We start from the raw sequence: 22,780 nt of genomic DNA on the forward strand, positions 1-22,780 counted from the left end.
CTCTTTCTCTCTTTCTCTCTCTCTCTCTCTCTCTCTCTCTCTCTCTCTCTCTCCAGGCATACACACACAAAGCAGGCAGAGAGTAGAGTAGAGTCATATCTGGTGTCAGCCCCTCCTACTCTGTCTCAACATGTCCTGCAATTATTAACCAGCTGCTGCAGTGTGCTCCACAAGCTCACCTACCACATGCACTTGACTCTGGACTTATGAAAACACACACACACAAACACACACACACACACACACACACACACAGACACACACACACACACACACACACACACACACACACACACACACACACACACACACACACACACACACACACACACACACACACACACACACACACACACACACACACAAACACACACACGTCTTAAGACCCCAAACATGGAGTGAACCAGCTTCATTTGTGTGGAAGACTGGCCAGGTAGGCGTAAATCTAACATCTTTCTTTCATGTTTCAATTTGTTAAAGTGAGCTTTACTGTGGTAAAAGTAAAAGAAACAGTACTACCTTTAGATAAAAAACAACATCCATTAATACATAATATACATGAATGTAGCAATTGTCTAATTGTTCATCAAAACCTAGTATGATAGTTTGTGTTTGTTGTATTATGTAATGTCAAACACTTTAGTCTTTTTAAATCTCAACTTCATGAAACAAGTATTAATGTCACAATTAAAAATTCATATGACAAAAAAAGTAAGCATTAACCAGTATTTTTACATTTCAGTTTAGGGTCCAGTGTACTTTAATTTGTTAAACGATACAACAGATACAAAATACATGTAAAACAGGATGTCTAGGCATTCCATTTAACACAGTAAATGCTTTTTTTCACATTAAACAGAATCCAAGGGGACAGAGTTTCAACAGGGGGCACTACACTATCATTACATCATACTTAGGTCAAATCAATGCATGCCAGTGTGAAAGAACATTTGTTACACACACAATAATACATTACAAAAGGAGAAAGGAGTGGAGTAAAGGAGAAGGAGAGGCAGAGACAGAGGGAGTGGCATACAGGAAGGAGAAACTGGGAGTGTCATGGTGTATCTTGGCTTTTTTCCAGATGGCTATGTTTTTTTCAGGCTTACAGTTTCTGTAACTCTCAATTTTCAGTTCATCCAAAAAAAATGTGTAGCTGATCCTCAGGGGGTCATGAAGAAGACTTTTGGTCTTATTCAGCATTGCCACCAGTTGAGTTGCTTTGATTTATTATGTTTTCACTTCTCCAGCAGCTGGCACTGTTATCACTGAATAAGGGGAAGTGGCCATGACACATGGTTGTAAAAATTCTAAACTTTTCTTCTTTTAATTTTTTTTTTTTTAATTTCTTTTGAGCTGCCCTTTTAACAATCCTTGATAGTCTTGTTTTGTGAGAGTCTTTCCTTTCTAACCTAAAAACAGCTGTCGTCCTTTGTGAGCTCACAAAATTGCTACTGCTAACAGATCAGTGCCTGTGTTGGATTTATCAACTCTAACAGATTATTGACTTTGCAATATTGACCACATATCAGCACAGCAGTTCTCCTTTTTTTATTGCTGGCTTTACACAGACTTTTGACATGCATGGGATTAACAAATCACACACTTGTGCACATACTGTATACATTGACATATGTAAACACACACCACTCAGATGTATTTGCCCCAGGGGACTTTAAAACCTGCATGCTGAGGCTTGAAAGACACACGGTGAAGTGCTTACAGTAGTCCGAGTCAGTTTCAAGTTCGAGAAAAAAAAAGGACGATGAATGTTTGAGCTTTGTGCACCAAGAGCAGCTGAATTCTGACATGCTTCACTGTCTGTATTTATTCTGAAATGAAGAAAAGGAATACATCTGTCCCCCCAAAAAAGAAAAAAAAACATTTGCCAGACAGAAACATTCACACCTGGGAGTCACTGTGTACAGCCCAGAAGAGACCCTCTTCAAAGCAGTAGATGGAAATTGTGTGCTGCGGTGAAGAGTCCTGCAGCTCGCCAGGTGCCCATGTATCCCTAATGAGATCCAGAAAAGGTGTTTCTCATGCCTCATGAACAGAAAAATATTCCAAATATTACATGTTGAACTAATGGAAGAATACTGTAAGACCACTCATCACGCAGGCTTACTCATTACTAAGCCTTTATTATATGATTTGTACAGGTATATTTAAAAACCTTGAGTCAGTAATATTAGTGTAATAATAATCTCAGCTAAGCAGGAAATGTTATGTAGCAGTGGCACAGTTGTTGATGTCTGATAAACATTTAGCTTCGTCTTTTTTTATTGCTTTCATTTACTTTGCTATGGTATAGCTTACTTTGTATTTTATCAGGTGTTCTCACATTAACATGTTATCCATCAGAATAAAAAAAAGTATCTTAATTCACCAATGTGAAATACATCTGACGTGAAATATCATGTGGAATAAATTCAGATGAACATGTGTAATAAATGATTATTGGTGATTATATTGAGATATAAAGTCATTATCTCAAGATACTAGGTAATTATTTTGAGATACTAAATGATAATTTTGCAAAACTACATCACTATTTTGCATTTCTAAGTCATTATTTTGCTGTAATAAGACATTGTTTTGTAATACCATATCATTATTTAGCAAAACTAACGCAATAGCTAACATATTCCATGATATTATGTTTACTATACTATGTATTTTTGCAATATTTTTCGATTCTAAGTCATTATTCTGCAATATAAAGTCATTTTTCTAGTTTTTTTTTAGTTTACTGGCAGAAATGGGAATTCATAGCGCATGTGACAAAGCATATGTTGTAAATTCACATATGGGCACATATGATCTGATTTATTTATTATTATTATTATTAAATTATATTTCACATGTACATTTTAAAAGAAATTAGTACATCTTTATCAGTTTTAGATTGCTAATATGGGTTTTCTTTATATTTCATAAATATTGTAAGAAGTTATGTACTGTACCTTTAAATTTTGTTGTTGCTGGTGTAAAGGGGCTCGGGAGTAGTAGGGCTGGTGACAACTGCTGAATACCTGAAATATTTCTTCTTTCCAGCAAACAAGCTTAGACAGAGAGAGCGAGGAGAAAGGGACAAATAGGACAGACTGCTGCTTTCACACTGCTGTGTCATTCACAGTAATTCAGAAGAGCAGAAGAAAGAGAAAAAGAAAGGAGATTTATAAAAGAGAAGCCACGTGGATACTCCAACAGTCTGTACTCGCAGGCTTCAGCAACCAGAGAATAAACAAATGCTTGGCTCTACACTGTCATCACTGGTTACTGGGTGGAGTACTGTTATTAAATCTCTTAGAGACAGCACAAAAAAAGAAAGGAAAAGTAAAGGCATGGCTAGGCAGAGAGAGAGAGGGATAAATATAACACAAAAGAGAGAGAGAGAGAGTTAAAGCACAGAGAGAAGAAAGACAGGGACAAAGAAACAGAAGAAGAAGAGAGCTCTGATTTGTCATGTTAGAAACGGTAAGACTCTAATTATGTTGTCCATTTTTGGAGGGAGTGACACTGTTGTACAAGTGCAGTTTTGTTCATTTTATGTGCAGTTTCATGCTCCATGTTGACATAATGGTGGTCAGGTGTCTTTATTTTGCTAGTACCATTCAACAAGTCGGCAGCCTCTAGTGTTTGCTCTAGATTTACCCATGTTTACAGAAGCTGTTGCTAATGACTTGTTTTTCTCTCTGCAGTAACCAGAGATGAATGAAGCAGCTCTTCGCCCAGTGATCCATGCAGGGGACGGGAGGACTCTGTCCAGGTGGGTCACTCAACTGTACTCCACTATATCTATTATATTTAGACACACTTAATCAAAGAACATTTACTCAGACATACTTGGACCATGACTATAAACACATTACGCATATGTAGTAGGCACTGTTCTGGGCTGTTATGGTCTGCCAAGCCTTGTATTAAGTCTTTATTGGCCGATTATGTGTTGCATACACATCATGGAATTTCAATCCAGTCTTTCGTTTCTCTGAGTGTACATACATACACAGAAATAGACGCACAGCTAAAAACAAGTACAACAGAACTAAACTAAGTAAACAAACTTTTAACTACCTTGTTGTGCATATAGACTGCCCTCCCCCAAAAAGTGACCTCATAGGTTGTAAAAGCATCTTAAATATGACCGATATTTACACTTCTAGTGGCAGTGAACTCTAGTGGTAACGGTGATTATGACAGGAGCAAAGGACAAAGTCAGGTGTAGTATAAAGAGCCACAAAGTCTAGGGTTAGAGTGGTAGGGTGGATGGATGGGTAAAAGAAAAACTTAGGACTTTCACCCAGATTCGCTGTTCATGTCAGATGGTTTGCTGCACAGGACCATCTGAGAAGGCGTCATTAGAGTGATTTAGATTTACACTTGACATTGATGATATCTGCATGTTAACAAACAGTGTATATTTAAACTATAAAATATAGAATTAACAGGTACAGTGGATATTTAGTATTATTTACAGGCACAATGGATGTTATTCATTTCAGAGCAGAGTTTCTCTCACTGCTGAACACCTACAACTGCTTCCTAAAGGACCACACTCAACTGCACCTCAGCTACTTTCACGTATGTTATAATGATCTTCTGATCTTTTATCTTTTTCTCTTTTGTTGTACATGAATTCACATTTTCTCCCAGTCCATTTTCATTTCCAGCAAGTTACAGCTACAGGAGGTTGACTATTAGAAAAGTGTAAACTAGTATCTTTAAGACTCTTTTTTTTATTAACTATGGCATAGCTGCTTTTGAATTTGAGTCATGAAGTGATGTGTGAATTAAATGTATGACTGTAACTATACACCATGCAGATGTCTATGGGTGTGTCTCTGTAACAGGTTGGTGATGGAGAGGTGGTGGTGGAAGGCTTCCTAAATATCTCCTGGGGAGTACGGAGACCCATCAGGCTGAAGATACAGGACGATAAACAGACGCTTCCTTTTGTTCCTCTGATCTCACCTGAGCCTGCCAGTCCGGTCAGCCCGATAGGAGACAAGAGGTTGCTTTCAGCTTATGTTTGATATATATTACTAATATGTCAACAACACATGGTGAAATGAGAAACGGATGTTAATTTATATTACCAACAGAAAAAAAGAGATTTTCTGCTGATCGCATCATCTCAGTATGATGTTACGTCATTCATTTTTGACCTGTTTAAATCAGACAATCATAATAATACACAAACAAATATGGGTCTAACACTTCTATGATGTTATTCATGTAGTTTAACATTTTTAATTTTACAGTCATGGCAAGGTATTACTGAATTTTAGGAAGATAATGGTAAGCAATACAAAGGCGTTGTTATACAGAGGTAGTCATAAATAAGCAATGTATTTTGTATGAGCTTATGGATTCATTAGATATACATATTGTTGATGAGCCACCTGTAAAGTGTAGTGTCCACATGTGGACGGATCATGCTGACATTTGATCAACCTACAGTTAATGCAGCTCTCTACATAAGCAGGACTGAGTATATTCTAGTTCTCTTGTTATACACAATAAAGTGAGCTTTTAAAGTTCAATCAAATGTTTCATGTCATTGTTAAAGAATGTCAAACTTAATTGTGTTCAGGTAGGTAATTAGGATCAGTAAGTCCACTGAGATAATTCCCTCGTTTCTTTCTTCCTGTCTGTCTCTGCAGGGGTATGTCACGGTGGGGAGAATATGTTGACCTTCACCAGATAGACGAGATGAATGAAACACCACATGACACAGTAGTCACCAAACCTTTACCAGGTTGTTATAATTTTATATCCCATTATGGAATTGTAAACAAGTTTATCCTCAAGGCAGCAGTGAAGTATTTTTTTTACTAAAAAATGGCAATATTGTAAAAACACTCTGTACGGAAGCCCTGAGAGGCAAGCAAGATATCCAAACACTTTTCTCTCCTGTGTTTTTGGCTTCAGAACAGGTTAAAAAAAAGTTACATTTTTTTCATCTGTGATGAAATGTAAAACACAAGTTTTGGCTGATGTTTTTTTTGTTTGTTAGCATCAAGGGTGTGTTGTAATACTTATTTCAGGCGCAAGTGACCAATGGAACCACTACCCCGTGTTCTTAATAGAATACAAAAGAAATGCTTTACTGATCCCAAACTGGGAAATTGCAGATAATTTGACAGATAATTGCAGATAATATGACTGGGGTGTACTGCTATTTTAAAGTAATCCATAATAATTCCCCATCATTTATTAGTTGTTTATATTTTGCATTGAAATAATCTGAATCCGCAAAGTAACTAGTAAAGTTATCAAATAAGGTTAATCCATGTTTAAAACTCTTTTGCATTACTACATTGCAGCATATTGACTTGGTTCTTTCGAGGACATTATTATTCAGGAATTTATGAATAATAATCAAACTTCAGTGTCAGTTTTATTTTTCACAAAAAACTATGATTTATTTGTCTGTTTAATTGCACAAAAGCATAAAGGAATATATTGGTGTTTTTCGCACCAAATTTGGAATATGAGACATTTTCCTTGTGTGTTTGTGTTCACTCCAAAGGCCCGGCTGTTTATGAGACGACAACACTGCGTCCTGTGAGGCAGAAGAACCCCGAGCTGGAGGCGGAGTCCAACCTGTTTCGCTGTATGAGTGATGCCTCGTTGGTCAAGAGGAGGAGGGGAAGGGGGAAGTCAGCAGCACAAAGAGAGAAAGAGAGGCAACATCGCTTTTCGATCAATGGACACTTCTATAACTATAAGGTAGTCCCCCTCATGAGTTACATCTAGGTTTCATGCATTCATCATCTCTCTTTTATCATTCTCTCCCTTTCAAGCTAAGTGCTCCCCTCCCTTAACATAGAAAAACCCCAATTGAACCCCAAAGAAGTTGGGACGTTGTGTAGAACTGAAGCGTACATCAAGCTGAGTGTCCTCAGTTCCCAAATGCTTATTGAGTGTTGTTAAAAGGAAAGGTGATGTAACACTATCACAGCTTTTTTGGAATGTTTTGCAGGCATCAAATTCAAAATGAGTATTTGTGCATAAAGTTCAGTTTGGACATTAAACAGCTTGTATTCATCTGAAGACAGGTTGAAAAGGATTTACAAATCATTGTATTCGGTTTTTATTTACATTATATACAAAGTCTCAACTTCCATGGAATTGGGGTTTGTGGTATGTTACTATTTTTCCAACCTGTCTTCTACAGACCTCTATCTTCACTCCATCCTTCGGCACTCCGACTAAAGTTCGTATCTCCAGCAGGATGACCACAAACCAGGTCATTGTACAGTTACTAAACAAGTTCAAGGTGAGCTTTTCTACATGTTAAATAATTTTACGCTGGTATTATTGAAGTATTTATGATTCTGATTCTGATGTTCTTCAGAATGCAGGGGAAATCAAAGCGACATAATTTTAATCACCCATTAGCACCACGTAGACTATGTGCTGAAGCATTGGGTTGTTTTATGTCAAGAGTTTAAATTGACTCAAATGGACTTAAACCCTGTATGTAATGTGTGATATTTATTAGAGAGCCGTATGTATAACTGACAGGTGCAGGAAGCTGATCATTTTTTCATTCATTTTTTTCTGATAGGGTTAATCAGAACATACATATACATTAGAGGTCACAGAATTCATTCAAATTATATGCTTATTTCAGTTAATATATATTAGACATCTACGTACAGTATGCAATAATCCTATTAAAAAAATGTGTGGCTTCTTTTTTAAAAGAAGTAACTAGAAGCATCTTTTTTAAGAAAAACGTATCTACAGAGACAATACAGGCTTTGAAGTAATGTGATCAATTAAACAGAGACTAATACCTTTATCGTAGAGCTGGGCAATATATGGATATTATATCAATATTGTGACATAAGTCTAGATATCATCACATATTTTAGATTTTTAGAATTACAGCAAAGTGATGTAACTTACTACTTCATTATCACTGATGATCATTTATAAAAAATCGAATTATAACATTCTGTGAAAGCTAGAATACAGCCAAACTTACGGTATTGTCACAATAGTCGTACTGAGGAATTTCGTTAAAAATATCATAATATATTTGATCTTCTCCATATCGCTCAGTCCTACTTCACTTCCTCTTTCCTCTTTTATGTTCATCTTGCAGATAGAGAACGATCCCCAGGAGTTTGCTCTGTACTGTGTTCACCAGAGTGGAGGTATGGTTTGTTACACAGTGAATAAAATAATTAGATGGTGGAAGCCAGCAAAATGCTTCACTAATGTTGCGTGTGAATGTTGTCCAGAAAAGAGGAAGCTCAGTGAAAGAGACCAGCCCCTATGGGAGCGCATACTGCAGGGACCCTCTGATGACATCATGAAGATCTTTTTGATCGACATGGACGAAGAGGAAGTCAGCAATGATGTGAGCGTTCTAGCCCCGACCAGACCATAACACAAACATACTGTATCTAGACCCAGTACTAGAGAGGATATGAGCATAGTAATGCATCCAGGTAATCCGGTCCTGCTTCATTTGAATTTAGCAATAGAAGAATTTCATTTAATGTTGATATTTGTTGATGTTGTTGAGTATGTTTTACTCTCCCAGGACATTTTTACCGAAACTTCCAGTCTTGCAACAATTTAAATGAATTAGTCAACATCTTACACGATGACCATATAAATGTGCATGAAGAGACATGAAAATTCTTCTCGACATATAGTTGTTGAAAGTCACTCACTCACTCATCTTTAACAGCTTGTCCTATCGGGGTCGTGCACACCTACGGGCAATTTAGGGTCCTCAATTAACCTAACACCTGCATGTCTTTGGACTGTGGGAGAAAGCCGGAGAACACAGAGAGAACCCATGCAGACACAGGGAGAACATGCAAACTCCGCACATCGGATTTGAACCGGGAACCTCTTGCTGTGAGGCGACAGTGCTAACCAACATACCACTGTTCCACCCTAGTTGTTGAAAATTAAGTCCTGTATTTAACCTCTAGTGGTGCAAGAGTGCATTGCACTTTTATATTGTATTTATATGTGGTTTTGTTTTCACTGAGATATGTTTGGAAGGTTTTGAGAATATATACACTTTATCTATCAAGAATCAATCACATTGTCGCAGTCATTTCATGAGAAGAGGTAAAGAAAATATTTTATACCAACTTTATGGGTGACAGTGTGTTAAAGCTGCTGTGTATACATTTGCATACAGTGTGAGAGCATAGATGATAGTGCCTTGTTGTTATATTTTAGTCTTTTATTCTCCACAATCTTAATACAATCTCTCCTCTCCTCTCCTCTCCTCTCCTCTCCTCCCCTCTCCTCCTCTCACCTCTCCTCTCCTCTCCTCTCCTCCCCTCTCAGGTAGCTCAGTATCTGAACTTGGAGCTTCCCATCCTGGAGCAGGTTCTACTGAAGCTCAGAGAGGAGGAGAACAGAGAGATACAGAGAGCCATCAGCAAGTCAGTATGATGATCACTATCACGATCTTACGCAATTGCAGTAAATGCTTTCTCAAAGGATGCCATTTGCTCTGTTAAGAATTGACTGTAAGCGGAATTACATTATATATATATTACACATATATACTGTATATTTGTTTGCCAACAAAATCCCTGTAGTAACAGTTTTATGGCAGGTGAGGGCGCCATTATTTGAATCACCTTTTGTTGATTTGCAGTTCACTCATGTTTGTGTGTGTGTGTGTGTGTGTGTGTGTGTGTGTGTGTGTGTGTGTGTGTATGTGTCAGGTACCACCACCACCATAGACTTCTAATCCGAATGCTGAGCACTAAGATGTCACCTCACATTGAGACCAGTGTCTGACGACTGCCTCTCTGAATCACTGACACAGGACCAGTCATCCAGCACAGCACCACTTCAAGGACAAAATAGTAGCTTTTTTCCTGACTTTATAAACAAAGTTTAAGACGCCAACGCTTTGATGTGCAGCACAAAAGGTGAAGATTTTGGAAAATCCCACCTGACTGATATACAAAAACATTTTTCTCTTTTCCAGATCTTAGAAACTGTCACTTATGTCATTTTTATCATTATGTCACTTATTCATCACATGATTTTCCTCACTTTATTTTTTAATCTGTAAAATTAGTATAAGAAAAGATTCTGATGTAAATAACTGTATATCAATGTTGTGTTAATAAATATAAGTTGTGGGACCAACATGACCTCTTTTTCTCTGGAATTTTTCAGACGTTAGAAAGAATTCTCTACACATGCTCAAAGTCGTCTGTATCCAAGCAGCCCATTTTGACCCATATTTACGTTTATTGTTAAACGGTGAAGGGGCAGCACGGTGGTGTGCTGGTTAGCCCCACAGCAAAAGGGTTCCTGGTTCTATGGGCGTATATGACAGGAGAAAGGGAAGAAGTCCTGTGATGATATAAAGAGTGACTAAGTACGCAGGAGGTCAGTGTGGGTCAAACAAACACAGGAGGCCGTGGTTCGTATCCCATGTAAAACCAAAAGTCAACGTTGACTTTACTCAGGCTGTTCTCATGCATTTTTTTGTACATATAACAACGAAAAGAAATTGAACAGAAATTTGTGAGTTTTCCACAAATTTGTTTTGTGCGTATTTCAGGTTTTTGTTACTGAAGAGAGCAAAGAGTTGCATGTGTAAGCCGTGTGTATTCCAAATATTTTTGTAAGATATTATATACATTTTTATACAACGTTTCTTATGATATCACACAACCAGTGATCTTTTCCTAACCATAACCAAGTAGTTTTGTTGCATAAACCTAACAAAACTGTGAGTGTTTAACCTAAACAGCCTAAATAGACAATTGAAAGAAATAAAATAGTAACTATTACATTGCCAGATACTCCTGTTTTGTAATTTTGCGACACACATGGCAACCTTTAGCGTCTGTATGAAACACGCAAGGGTTTTATCTGTAAACCCATCTGCGGCAATATTGGACAATCAGAGCATGCTCCAGAGAGTTAATTTCCCGTGATTCCAGTGTGTTACGTTACAAACTCATTTTTACCCAAACCATGATCATTTCCTTACCCTAACCAAGGGGTTTTGTTTAAATTCACAAAGATAGCAGTCTGTTCCCCAAGTAGTTGAGCATCATAGTAACATGCAGGGCTATATAGTGTGTTGACAAGTGACGCCAAGGTGTCCTGACAAACTATCTGTGTGTTACGAGCTGTGTGCTTGACTTTGAGACGAAACTCTTTGACTCTTTGTCCCTCCCTCCACCCTCCTCCCAGACACCCCCTCTGTCCACCAGCTGTACCCAGTGTCTTCCCATCTTTTCTGACTCCCTGTCAAATCGTCTGCTGTGCCTCCATAGACTTAGCACTCAAGCCTCTATTCTTGTCTGCTTGCCTGCCTGTTTACCTGCCTGTTTCTGCCTGCTTGCCTGGTCCTCTGTGGACTTTCCCGTTCCCTCACTGACGGCCTGTTGCTGATCACTGAAGCTCTCCAAGGGATCCAGCTCATTTAACCTTGTCTACTCTATCCCTGTGGTAGCTGTTGAGTCTACTAACAGAGCCAGATGCCAGTACCACTACTCATTACGAAACCAAACTTTAATAACAAATAGCCTACCAAATATGTCAGGGTGAATGTTGGGGGAAATGCGTCTAAAATGATTAACAAGACATGTTGTTTTCCATTTGATCAAACTGGGCAGCAATAAAAATAAGAGGTGCGTGTGTAAAACAGGAAACTGCTTACAAGTGGAAAAGACAGTCATCTTAATAGTTAAATAATGGTTTAGTGTAGAGTGAGCAGTGGTGCCTGGGCTGTTTAGTGGTAAAGACTTTCTAAAGACTTGCCAGCCCACCAGACAGCCTCATATTACCCAGTCTAATTTTCCTCTGACATGATGAATGACCCAATGGGAATAAATGGCAACTGGTTGTTTTAATAAAGGATAGAGTTTCCATATGATGTCCGCCAAGAAGCCCAAACTAGTATGCTTTTAAGAAGTGGAAAGAGTGTGGCGAGGTGTGGCTTTACTGTGTGGCTTTGGTGGTTTTTGAAGAGAGCCACAGATTTGGTTAGGTAATACCATCTCAAAAGAAAGTTAAGTCTCTATGCCAGTGCATTCATTTTTACTTTTACTGAAAAACTAAATAATGGCATTACATTTATCTATGTCAAATGGGTTTTAAAACTGAGGATGGAGATTCCCCCCAAAATTCAGTTAAATTCAACACAACTTTATTAATCCAGGGGGCAATTTGTTTATGGGCAAATAATGCCAGACAGACATTTACAAGAAAACGAGTCATTTACAACTGTAATACTACTACTAAAATACTATAACAATAACAATTAAAAGTAAACAGACCAATAAGGAATAGTCCACCTGGAAGATATGTGCCAAGAGAGCACAGAATTGTCCTCCAGTTCCTTGTCAACCAGGTGCTTGCTTCTGGACATTCTTTGCTCACTGAGAATTCATCACTTATCAAGATCTCCATTGTGTAGAATCAGTTTCGTAAAATCAATTCCTATCAGTATCTTGGAGAAACTTCACCTTTAAAGCTATACTCTGAAAATGTTTACAATACTATAAACTCCCCATAAGACGAGTGAAGCTAAACCAGGAAAGACATCTGAAACCTTTGGGTGTAACCAAGTGCTTTATGCTGTTTATATTTTGCTTTGTGCGTCCACACAATGAATTAAGTCTTTTGTAACTGTGTCAACATGTCGGACAAATGACTTCAGTAAAGCAGAGCAGCTTCTCCATATATGTAGATCGATAATCTTAAGTGTTCAAAGCCCTGGTTCAGGGAGTTTCCCATTGGAGCTTATCCTCTCATTAAAAGGTTTGTTTAGGGGTCAGTTTATTGTCTTTACAGTAAGTCTGTTTACAATTCCTCCCTTTCAGCTGTATAAAAGCAAGACTGCAGCCTTCTGTGTTCAAGCTTCTGCATCCAAACAATCTTCAACATGAGGAAGATGAACGTGAGCCTTTTCTCTGCTGTCCTGACCCTGCTGCTGGGCCTTTCAGCTCAAAACGATTCCCTGGTAAGACATATTATCTCCATAACGATTTCAGTTGTTGTCTTATGTTTAAACTTAAATTATGTTAAAAGTGAATGTAAAACAAATGAAACGAAGGGATAACATCTTGACAAACTGCAGATTTCTCCAAGCTTCCAAACAGACCTCAACTCTTTCTGACCTATTTTAAGAGATCTCCTTAATGGTCATTTATGCCTTTATGAGCCATGAACTCGCTTGATTCTAACAACTGCCAGGGACATTTTTCAGGTCCATACTTGTATTTAAGGTTTCTAATAAAACATATTTTCATGCTTTACTGTAAAATACAAAAAAAAAAAAAAAACTATCTAGACTATCTCTTTAAGCCCCCATATGAAAAAGCAAAGTCTGCTCTGATTGGTTAGTGCTCTCGGCATCTCTGACTGTCACTGAAGCCAGGGAATGACTGTGACGGCACCATAGCCGCACTTTCTACCTATTGTGACATCATAACCGTACGGTCCTGACGATTTCTTTAAAGGCCCTGCGCTCGATATTCAGAACGTTAAATCGGCAGCAAACAACAATGTCCTATGTAAAGATATAGTGGAGTAATGGCGTCCTGAGCAGAGAACAAAGTCACTCTGGCACTATATGTTGTAATCTGAGTTTCTATGTTGTAAAGGACAGAGATCTCACTGTTTTACAATATAGGACCTTTAAATGTAAACATAAGAAAAATAAACAAGACATTAGATGGTAAACAAACCCAACAATGAGCACATAAAGAAAGATTTGTAATATTGGGCTATATAAATAAACTTGACAAATATATGATGGTATACTATCATAAATAAATTGCTCAATAAACAATGCACATACACCAGGGCATTACATTTCTTGATCATCATTTTTAAACCAGTACTATTATTTTAGCTTGTGTTCACTTGTGTCTCTGCAGGAGCAGCTATATGAGGAAGGTAACTGATTTTTCTCACCACAGTGTTTAACACATTTTATGGCAAAATGGTTCTTTATATTTGGTAACTAGATCTTCTCATTTTAGGTGGGAAGACCAATGAGCCTAATCGTTTAGACATAACTTCAAGAATTCTGGAGGCAAATATTGGTACGCTCACTTTATGCTTCTGTCTGTGCCAGTCAGTATATTCCATGGTGTGCATCTACTTACCATGCTGCCCACATATTGCCTTTCTGCAGGTATTAGCCAGAATCTGGTGGAAGGTGATGTCGCTCTTTCAAACAAGAGGAATGCCATGAAATGCTGGAACAGCTACTGCAAATGGAAAAAGTCCCGCAATGGACTTGTTGAAGTGCCCTATAGACTCAGTGATGACTTCTGTAAGGACTCAGGAAATTCATCTATTCAGCAGTTTCAGCTTTAGGAAGTTTTTAGTTGATTTTAGACATGTAGAAAGGAAGTGTGCATGACCATTTTCCATTTACACTTTGACTTTTTGCAAAATTCTGTATGCTGATATAATACATCACAACTAGTTTTTTTACTTTTAACTTGTCAAATACATCAGCTTGTCATGGCCCTCAGTATCATACACACACTTTACATAATAGTTAAGTAGGTGTTTATTAAAATTAATTTCATTTTTAAAATGTAATAGAATTTACAAACATCCTTTTATTGTTTGGTCACTGCCTGTTCTTAAACTGACGTCCGTTCTGGTCCAGACACTTCTGACATAAAGCAATGGAATCGCAAACATCAGAAAACAATTACCTTGGTATTTGGGTGCATTCATGTTTAATGGCTGTTCTCAATTCAGTGACTGTTGCAGGTCTCATGAAGTAGACTTTGTCTTTTAGGTACCCCCATAAAATACACACTGTATAAACCATATATAAATTGAGTTACAGTATCAGCTGCTAAAGTGTGTATACATTTTTTGGGATACCCTGTATATACTGAATATATAGTATAAAGTATAAAGAGCTACAAAGTCAAACAAAAACAGGTCCCAGGAGACCGCGTTCATGTCCTGTGTGAAACCAAAAGTCAATGTTGATTTATTTTAACTTACATTAGCTGTTTAACCAATGTAAGTTGATTTACTTACATCACACATGTAAGTTACCCAAATCACAACCTTTTCCTAAAACTAACCCTATACCCTCCATGTTAAAAAATGACACAAATGAAGTACCCACAACGTTAAAAAGTGACACCAAGGAGCCCTGACCGAGCAGCAGTATGTGACGAGTTGGGAGTAAGGTGTTGTAAATTGACATTAGTCTTGTTTTTATTGCAGATGACAGTGAAAAGGCCTCAATTGAGACAGCTATGGGGACCTTTCACCAGAAAACCTGCATTCGCTTTGTTCCTCATTATGGCCAGACCGACTACCTCAGCATTAAGAGTGAACTTGGGTGAGTGCAGGGTAGTAGAGGTGATGGTCAGTGAAATGAATACACCAGCCCATCAGGATCCTAACCTGCTGTCTTTGTTTTTTAAGGTGCTGGTCTACTATTGGCAGAGATGGAGGGGAACAAGTGATCTCTCTGTCCGTGCATGGCTGTCTCAATCAAGGGATCATTCAGCACGAGCTCCTCCATGCACTTGGCTTCCACCATGAGCACAATAGGAGTGACAGGGACCAGTATATCAGGATCAACTGGGAAAATGTCCTAGATGGTGAGCTGATTCTTAATGCAGCCGCACAGTTAGCCCCTAAATATGTAGTCATATACCTGGGGAACAAACCAATTAAGCAAAGAGAGTAAATGGAGGATATAAATGTACTGATACATACATTCTTAATATAACATGTCTATGAATTTAGTTTTTTTTAGTATAATTTGGAAGGGTCGAAAGAACAACAACTTCATTGTATCGTTTAATTTGTTCTTCGTATTATCAGTGTTGGAGTTTTCTCCCTTTTAGAATATTTCCTTTCTAAGAAAAGGGAAGGTGATATTTTGCCAGGAATCCCTACTGTAGGATTGCTCTGAAGTTTATTTCCGTACAAAATATATACACACATATTTTTTTATTTTACAGCAATTTCCTACAACTTCAAGAAAATGGACACCAACAACTTGGACACGCCATATGACTATTCTTCTGTTATGCAATACGGAAGGTAAAATCTGTTTGTGGCATTAAGAGTGCTATTGTTAGCAATATGTTTTATGTATTCATTTAGTTTCACATTGAGTGTTGTGCAAAACATTTCAACCTTTGTTATTTTGTTGATTTCTTTTTTAGAATGGGGTAGCACAGAAAAGGGGTATAATTAGACAAGCATATTGCATTTTTACAAAATAGAAAAAAAATATGCACATTGTTATTTATGTTTTTTTTTTATTTTATTTTGTTAAATGTTCAAAATAAGGTAAATTCTATTCTGAAGGCCTGATGGCTTATTCTAGGTCTGACGTTAAATTAAAGAAAATTAACTGTGACATTTTTTGCACAAACTTTTTCTGAGGTTTTTGGCATGACACAAATGTTCTAGCAAACCAGAACATTTTCCATTTTTTATTTTTATTTTTTCTTTCCTTTAGGACTGCCTTTGCATCAACGTTGGGAAAAGACACCATTACTCCCATTCCAGATTCCTCTGTTCCAATTGGGCAGAGGGAGGACATGTCGGATATTGATATCCTCAGGATCAATAGGTTATACGAATGCAGTGAGTATAGAAATCCTTAAAGGTACAGTACAGTACTTTATAATTCACTGTCTTTTCTGAAATGTATTCAAATGTATTTTAAGGGGTTTATTGAATGAATAAGTTCAAACTACTATCAGGCATGTCATGTTAACTTTGTATTCTTGTCATTGTGACTTTGTAATTATTATGGAGAATTTAAAGCAATGAATTATGGGAATAGATTTATGTTCAGAAGTCACAATGCAGGATGGCATTCGTTGTGTTCTTTGTTATGACTGAACTCTTATTTCTTTTCAGATATTTGAAAGAAAATCAAAACACCTCTGCTTTCACAAGATACCTCTATCTATCATAAGTGTTAATGTTTGTAATATTGTATACTGTAATACTAAAATGTAAGTTGATATAATTGATTCACCAATTAAAGATATACTGAAGCAAATAAGCAATTACTTTAAGCACATCATATCAAGTGTTTTCTTTCTCGACAAACAAAACCATGAAATAAAATGAATAAGAAATTAGAATTTCCACATAACAAAAGTCAGCTTTTTTCCATTTTTTTTTTATTGATATGGTAATTTGTCATTGTTACAAGTTGTCCATGTTCCAAACCACACATCCAGCATTTAAAATCAGCTGCAAAACATTTATTCGCAAAAAACAACATTGTATCAAAATGCAGTGCGACAGTCAAAGCTAAGAAAGAGCCAAACTGTAAAAAAGGCAAGCCTTTTAAAGGGTTTAAACTATTCCACTACTTTTCTGCACTTGTGTTTCTGCAGCTCATACTTGTTGTTACGGGGGTTGAAAGTCAACACAAAGTGGCACTTCAGATGCTGCGGAGGAGGAAGAAACAATAAGCATTACATAAGAATTGGGAAATCAACCAACTCCAACCTGTTGTAAAGGATAATATGTACAGAAGCCCTGAGAGGCAAGTGAGTCAGTCTGGTCCAAACTGTTTTCTCTTCTGTGTTCATGACTTAAGAAGAGGTGAAAAAAAACTTCCTTTATTTTGTTTTTCATCTGTTAAAAAACAATGTGATGGCAGGTGATCTTTTTTCCTTGTTGTCAGGATCGTTTTTCTGAGTGTTTGCTTGTTTTGACACAGGGAACTTAGAAGATTGTCTTGGCATAACCATTTTTCACTTGTTTCTTAAAGAAGCTATTTTGCTGATCTTAAACCAGCTCTGTTTCCTGGCAATGTGGGCAGTGTGTGCAGATGAAAGGCATTGTGCCGTGTCATCAAAATCCAGATTTCGGCAGAACTCTGGACCCATCTGCGGCAATTTCCACCATGGGGAGAGCCAAATGTCGTTCATCTGCACCCTTTGCCCACACCACTATGAAAGAGCTAAAATAGGGACAGTACCGGAATGCCTTTACGTCAAAAACGCAAAAGAGACAACAATTTACATTAGACTTTGAAACTGGATCACCAGGGGGGAAAAAACTCACTTGCCTCTCAGGGCTTCCATAAATAGCTTTAGTCTTTTTTATTATGAAAGAATATGATACAAAAATGGAGCTAAGGCTGAATGTGTTGCTTTACTAGACTTTAGCTTTAAAACTTTGTGAATCCGAATTAGCACTGAGTTGAACATAACTTAATCAAAACACAGGGCTACAAATGCATAGATAAAACTTTACCCTTTTCTCAAGACTGCAGCTGTCCAAGTCATGGTTTTCAGCCTTGAGACACTTGGTTTTTCCCAAGACTGCATCAATCTTAAAGTTGAGCACATTGGTCACCTAATAAAAAGAATGGACAGAGAACAGACTTAATAGAAGGTGTGGTGCTATAACAGGATTCGTGTTGGGGTTCCTGAAAGATGAATCTCACCTGAGTCTGAGCGGTGGTGATGGAGACCAGTTTGAACATCTTCTTGCTCTTGGAGTGCGTGTTGAACATCGTCACCGCATATTGAGTTGCCTCCTTAACCTCAGCTGAGTCTGTATTCCTTTCAAACCAGCCACCCAGGAGATCCACTTTTTCTATTAGGAAATTAAACACACACATTCACATGGTACATGTCATAGAATTGCATGAATTAAAGCAAAAATAATTAAGTGACATATAATCAATGTTCTCAGTAAAATAAATGACCACTAAAGTGGCAAAAGCATAATTCACTGAAATGCACACATTCATACGGATACACTGATGAACTAAATAAAAGCACACACATAGTTATATGCACTCATACACTGACTCCAATGGCACAGTATTAGTCTGTGTTGTGATTTTGTGTTCCCTTTGGGCTTTTTATGCTCCTTCATCCTGAAAAGTTGCAGCTTCAGTCCAGAACATCAGTCAAGGACTTGGAAAATTTAAGTTTTAATCTAACACTTGTTTTACCCTGCCAAACCATCTTTGTTACTCTGCCAAACCAAGCCTCAATCATCAGGCCAAGGATATAAAGCAGTTTTCTCTAGAAAAGAGAAGTGGAATTAAGATATAATAGTTGTAGCACTTAAATTGGGCGGGCCAGACGATCAAAATTATGTTAGTTTTGCCACACCAGTGGGGCTGGTAAGTCCCGCCCCTTTAATACAGCTTCTGGTTGACCCCATGGGACCTCAGCCACTGAAAGATTTACATTGGTGTTTATTGAAACGTAACAGTTCAATTCTGGTCCCAGTCATTATCTGTCCTGGATTACACATATGCGTTTGACAATTTATTGTAAGATTGTTCAGTGAAAGGCTCTGGGAAAAGCTTAATGAGAATGACTGTATTTCATGTCGCCTATGTGATGTCACGTCACGTTTTCCCTCCACTTCTCAACTCTTCTTGCTGGAATGTGGAAATTCTGGTACAACACACACTGGCATCTCAATCTCAATCTTGGCAGAAGACACAGCAGAAGTCCTAAGAAAACATTGTTTAAATCTTCTCTTCTGACACAATGGTTACTGTTCTCTAATTTTGCTCACTGATTTTTTTTCACAAAATAAAGGTTTTTGTAATAGCGCCTTGGTTATTTAAAAAATAGTGCTGGTAGAGCAGTGGTATAGCCTCAGTGGATATTCTATCAAATTCTGAACAATAAAAAATAACAATATATTAGAATAAATTAAGTTTTTGTTGTCTAATTTTGAGCTCCACTGTAGATATATATATATAGACACACACACACACACACACATACACACACACACGTATGCGTGCATGCACACACACACACATACACACACACACACACACACACACACACACACACAACATGGTGTGGTGACATCTGCATGGTGACATCACCAATGTGTTAAAATGTTTACATTGTGAGCATGTTAGCATGCTGATGTCACTATGTTTGTTGTGTACTGTCTCATGCAGATTATTAGATCATCCAAAATGAGTTCAGTTCAGTTTCAAGAATCTTAAGTAGTAAGCCTAACTAAGCCTTTACACATTTTATTTCTCTTTTGGGGCCCTCTAATCCATTATTGTTCATGTAAACACGCAGAACGTGTGCTCAAAGAAGAGAGCGCCCTGAGTTAACCAAAGTTCAACTTTTGGAATGCAGCAGACCAACAACAAAAGTAAAAGACGCGGCATGTGTACCGTCCATACCTACCCTGTTAAGCACAGAGGTTCATTATGCATTGTAGTCCAACAATACATTGAAGTTGGGTGTGTTCAGAAGTGCAACAGACTACACCCAACACTGCAGTTGGTTATGCTACATCAGTAAGAGAGTGCTTTTGCCTCATATAAGACTTAATGAGGATTAATGGATTTTCTATTTTAAGGCACATTATGTAAGATCAGGATACAAATTATGTAGAATAGCACTATTGCTAACTGTGTTTACAAAGCTGAACCAACCAGAATGTTTCTCTGCTGCTCAGTAGAACCATTTTCCCAACAGAAGCCAGTGGTGTTGGATAAATAAGGTGAATTGGTACTGAGTGGCCCTGGTGGATTATTTTTTCTTTTCTAAATACTCCCAAACCAAACTCCATCCTGCCAAATTAAATAGCATCTGACTGGTTATGACTTTCTCTGACTGCTGGCTAAGCCTAACCTTCTGACTCACTGTACCCAACCAGACAGCGGCACAGAGTTACTGTCTACAGCCATGAATGCACAGCTCATTTTCCCATTGTGTCATATTGGCTCACACACACTGAGCCATTTATTCTTAATTGTTTGGACTCATTTAATGTTGAATCAGTTAATTGCTGAATTTGAAACTATTTATAGCCTAGGCCATCTGCTCGTAAATAGTTTAATCACTACTGCATGTTTTTCTACATGTACCTGCTTTTCCTGTTTGTCTGTGGTCTTGCGATCAGATGGAAGTATACCAGCTGATGGAAATAAACTAGCTGCCTTCCTTGAGTTATCGCCTGATTGTGTTAATTTTTTATAGTTTTACTTTCTGTCTTTTATTTAAATAGTACATGTATGTAGTGTTTATTTCTGTTAATGATTCTGTTTACTTGTGTCATTTCATTGTATTAGAAGTGAACACAAGGTTAAATGGGCAGGGTTTACAAATGTTTTGTTTGGCTGCTTTCTAGATTGTTGGTCATGATTCTGACTCAGATGCCCACACACTGCATCATTGTTGCATGGTTGTTTTGTCCTTTCAGTCGACCAATACAACAAGCCCCTTTCCATCTTGTAAGTCCTGTCTATGTAATTACATACATGGAATGTTAAATATTAGATATCAATGACACTTATCTCCATGTATCCATTTTTGTTGAATTAATTAATGCTTCATTTGGTTCCACTGTAGACTTGAATTGCACTCACCAGACTTCATCAGGATTCAAGAAAACATTAGGGCTGTCCCCACAACAGATAATATTTAAATAAGCACAAAATAGAAACATGTCAAAATATCCTTTTCCTAGCATTTTATCTCTGTGGGGGATTGACATCTTAACATTAATAAGGTCACCCATATCAGAGTCTTCTGGAAGACAAGAATAGTAGGGTAATGTCATCAGTATAAAAATAAAAGTTGTGGCTAGTAGTAGTGGAGTTTTAAAGATACCTCCTTTCAATGTTCACATTTGTTTTAGGAAAATCATGTTGTTGCTGTTGTTGACTCATGTATCAATTTTGCTTCCACTTTTTGTAGGTGAGGCTACGAAGTCTGTTCTCCCACAGAAATGAGTCAGAAACACTGAGTAGGTCAGTTTATTCTCTGTCTTATAATATTATATTATCTCGCTTGCCTCTGTACAGTAACTCCCCAGTTCTACACTCATATTTCTTATCCTTATCAGTACTTACTTGTTGTGACGACTTCCTCCACAGGCTGATCTCCCAAACACAGCTGGATAGCTGACAGACATATCAGCACTGCCAACGGAAGAGACATCTTTACTTATCGACCACCACCAAACTGTGCTGGGCTCTTCACAAGTGGAAGACTGTTGTAAAAGGGATCTCCACAAAAAGGCTTCAGATGACCAGGACACTTTACTTAAGCTGAACCACTTGCCAACCAACTCGCAGACGTCCTACAGGGATTGCAGCAAACTGATGGTGTTTGGGTCCAAAGAGAAAGCAGTTTAAAAAAGGAGACATTGAAGATGGTTATTGAAAAAGATCAATTTAAAATACTGCAACAGAGCCAGAAGAAGACAAGTGCAAAAAGGACAGATATATTAAAAAGGCTACAAAGAGAGAAACAACATTACAACTTTAGGTTTCTGATATTGAAAAATCTAGGACTTTACCTAGTGAATGCTGGAGCAGCAGTGAGCCAGACTGAGAGAAATACTGTGAGGGAAGAAGAGGGAAAGAGGGAGGGTGTTGACAGCACCAGCAGTAGCTGTTCACCATTTAAGATCGAGTATGTTTAACAAGCCAGTGAAGACCACACCCACTGCCTGGCAATGACGTCATGCAGGGATTTGACAACCATCAGCGGCTTTGGTGTGTGTGTGTGTGTGTGTGTGTGTGTGTGTGTGTGTGTGTGTGTGTGTGTGTGTGTGTGTGTGTGTGTGTGTGTGTGTGTGTGTGTGTGTGTGTGTGTGACAGAGTGTGTGACAGAGTGTGTGACAGAGTGTGTGACAGAGTGTGTATGAGACTGGGTTTGTGGGGAATGGTGTCAGATGTGTGCCATTGTGTGTGTGTGTGTGTGTGTGTGTGTGTGTGTGTGTGTGTGTGTGTGTGTGTGTGTGTGTGTGTGTGTGTATGTGTGTGTGTGTGTGTGTG

The 22,780-nt window shown here is 37.9% G+C and overlaps 3 protein-coding genes across 6 annotated transcripts; 2 read left to right on the forward strand and 1 right to left on the reverse strand.

Moving 5' to 3' along the window:
- The first annotated feature begins 282 nt into the window (after nt 1–282).
- rassf6 (Ras association domain family member 6) lies at nt 283–10,157 on the forward strand. 4 transcript variants are annotated; one of them, XM_083929869.1, is made up of 11 exons: nt 293–433; nt 3,705–3,772; nt 4,509–4,587; nt 4,857–5,017; nt 5,670–5,764; nt 6,539–6,738; nt 7,187–7,288; nt 8,123–8,174; nt 8,262–8,380; nt 9,334–9,431; nt 9,720–10,157. In XM_083929869.1, the coding sequence occupies exons 2-11, from the start codon at nt 3,714–3,716 to the stop codon at nt 9,793–9,795; spliced, it is 1,041 nt and encodes a 346-aa protein (XP_083785995.1). In that variant the 5' UTR covers nt 293–433; nt 3,705–3,713; the 3' UTR covers nt 9,796–10,157. The 4 variants fall into 4 exon arrangements, with proteins under 4 accessions (XP_083785992.1, XP_083785995.1, XP_083785994.1 ...); XM_083929866.1 differs by having other exon boundaries at nt 283–433; nt 8,123–8,380; XM_083929868.1 differs by lacking the exon at nt 293–433 and adding an exon at nt 1,918–2,033 and having other exon boundaries at nt 8,123–8,380.
- Nucleotides 10,158–12,910: 2,753 nt separating this feature from the next.
- LOC310958955 (hatching enzyme 1.2-like) lies at nt 12,911–16,901 on the forward strand (the record flags this gene model as incomplete). Its single annotated transcript, XM_083930118.1, has 9 exons — nt 12,911–12,988; nt 13,908–13,926; nt 14,013–14,075; nt 14,168–14,308; nt 15,232–15,349; nt 15,436–15,614; nt 15,981–16,062; nt 16,487–16,614; nt 16,894–16,901. 9 exons carry the CDS (start codon nt 12,911–12,913, stop codon nt 16,899–16,901), a joined length of 816 nt encoding a protein of 271 aa, XP_083786244.1.
- A 252-nt stretch (nt 16,902–17,153) lies between these two features.
- Nucleotides 17,154–22,407, reverse strand: LOC310958840 (cystatin-8). The gene is made up of 5 exons (XM_083929970.1): nt 22,300–22,407; nt 21,851–22,099; nt 18,443–18,594; nt 18,250–18,351; nt 17,154–17,435 (listed from the first exon to the last, which is right to left on the reverse strand). The coding sequence occupies exons 2-5, from the start codon at nt 21,936–21,938 to the stop codon at nt 17,346–17,348; spliced, it is 432 nt and encodes a 143-aa protein (XP_083786096.1). The 5' UTR covers nt 21,939–22,099; nt 22,300–22,407; the 3' UTR covers nt 17,154–17,345.
- Nucleotides 22,408–22,780: the final 373 nt, after the last annotated feature.

This window comes from Echiichthys vipera (genome assembly GCF_963691815.1).
Source record: "Echiichthys vipera genome assembly, chromosome: 16".
Taxonomy (NCBI): domain Eukaryota; kingdom Metazoa; phylum Chordata; class Actinopteri; order Perciformes; family Trachinidae; genus Echiichthys; species Echiichthys vipera.

Excerpts from the sequence above, each read along its gene's own strand:
- rassf6 (XM_083929866.1), top strand. The coding sequence starts at position 3,714 with ATGAATGAAGCAGCTCTTCGCCCAGTGATCCATGCAGGGGACGGGAGG. Across the intron at positions 4,588-4,856 it reads TGCACCTCAGCTACTTTCAC|GTTGGTGATGGAGAGGTGGT; the intron begins GTATGTTATAAT and ends TCTCTGTAACAG. Across the intron at positions 8,381-9,333 it reads AAGAGGAAGTCAGCAATGAT|GTAGCTCAGTATCTGAACTT; the intron begins GTGAGCGTTCTA and ends CTCCCCTCTCAG.
- LOC310958840 (XM_083929970.1), bottom strand. The coding sequence starts at position 21,938 with ATGTCTCTTCCGTTGGCAGTGCTGATATGTCTGTCAGCTATCCAGCTG. Across the intron at positions 18,595-21,850 it reads GGAGGAAGTCGTCACAACAA|AAAAAGTGGATCTCCTGGGT; the intron begins GTAAGTACTGAT and ends ATTTCCTAATAG. Across the intron at positions 17,436-18,249 it reads GCTGCAGTCTTGAGAAAAGG|CATCTGAAGTGCCACTTTGT; the intron begins GTAAAGTTTTAT and ends CCTCCTCCGCAG.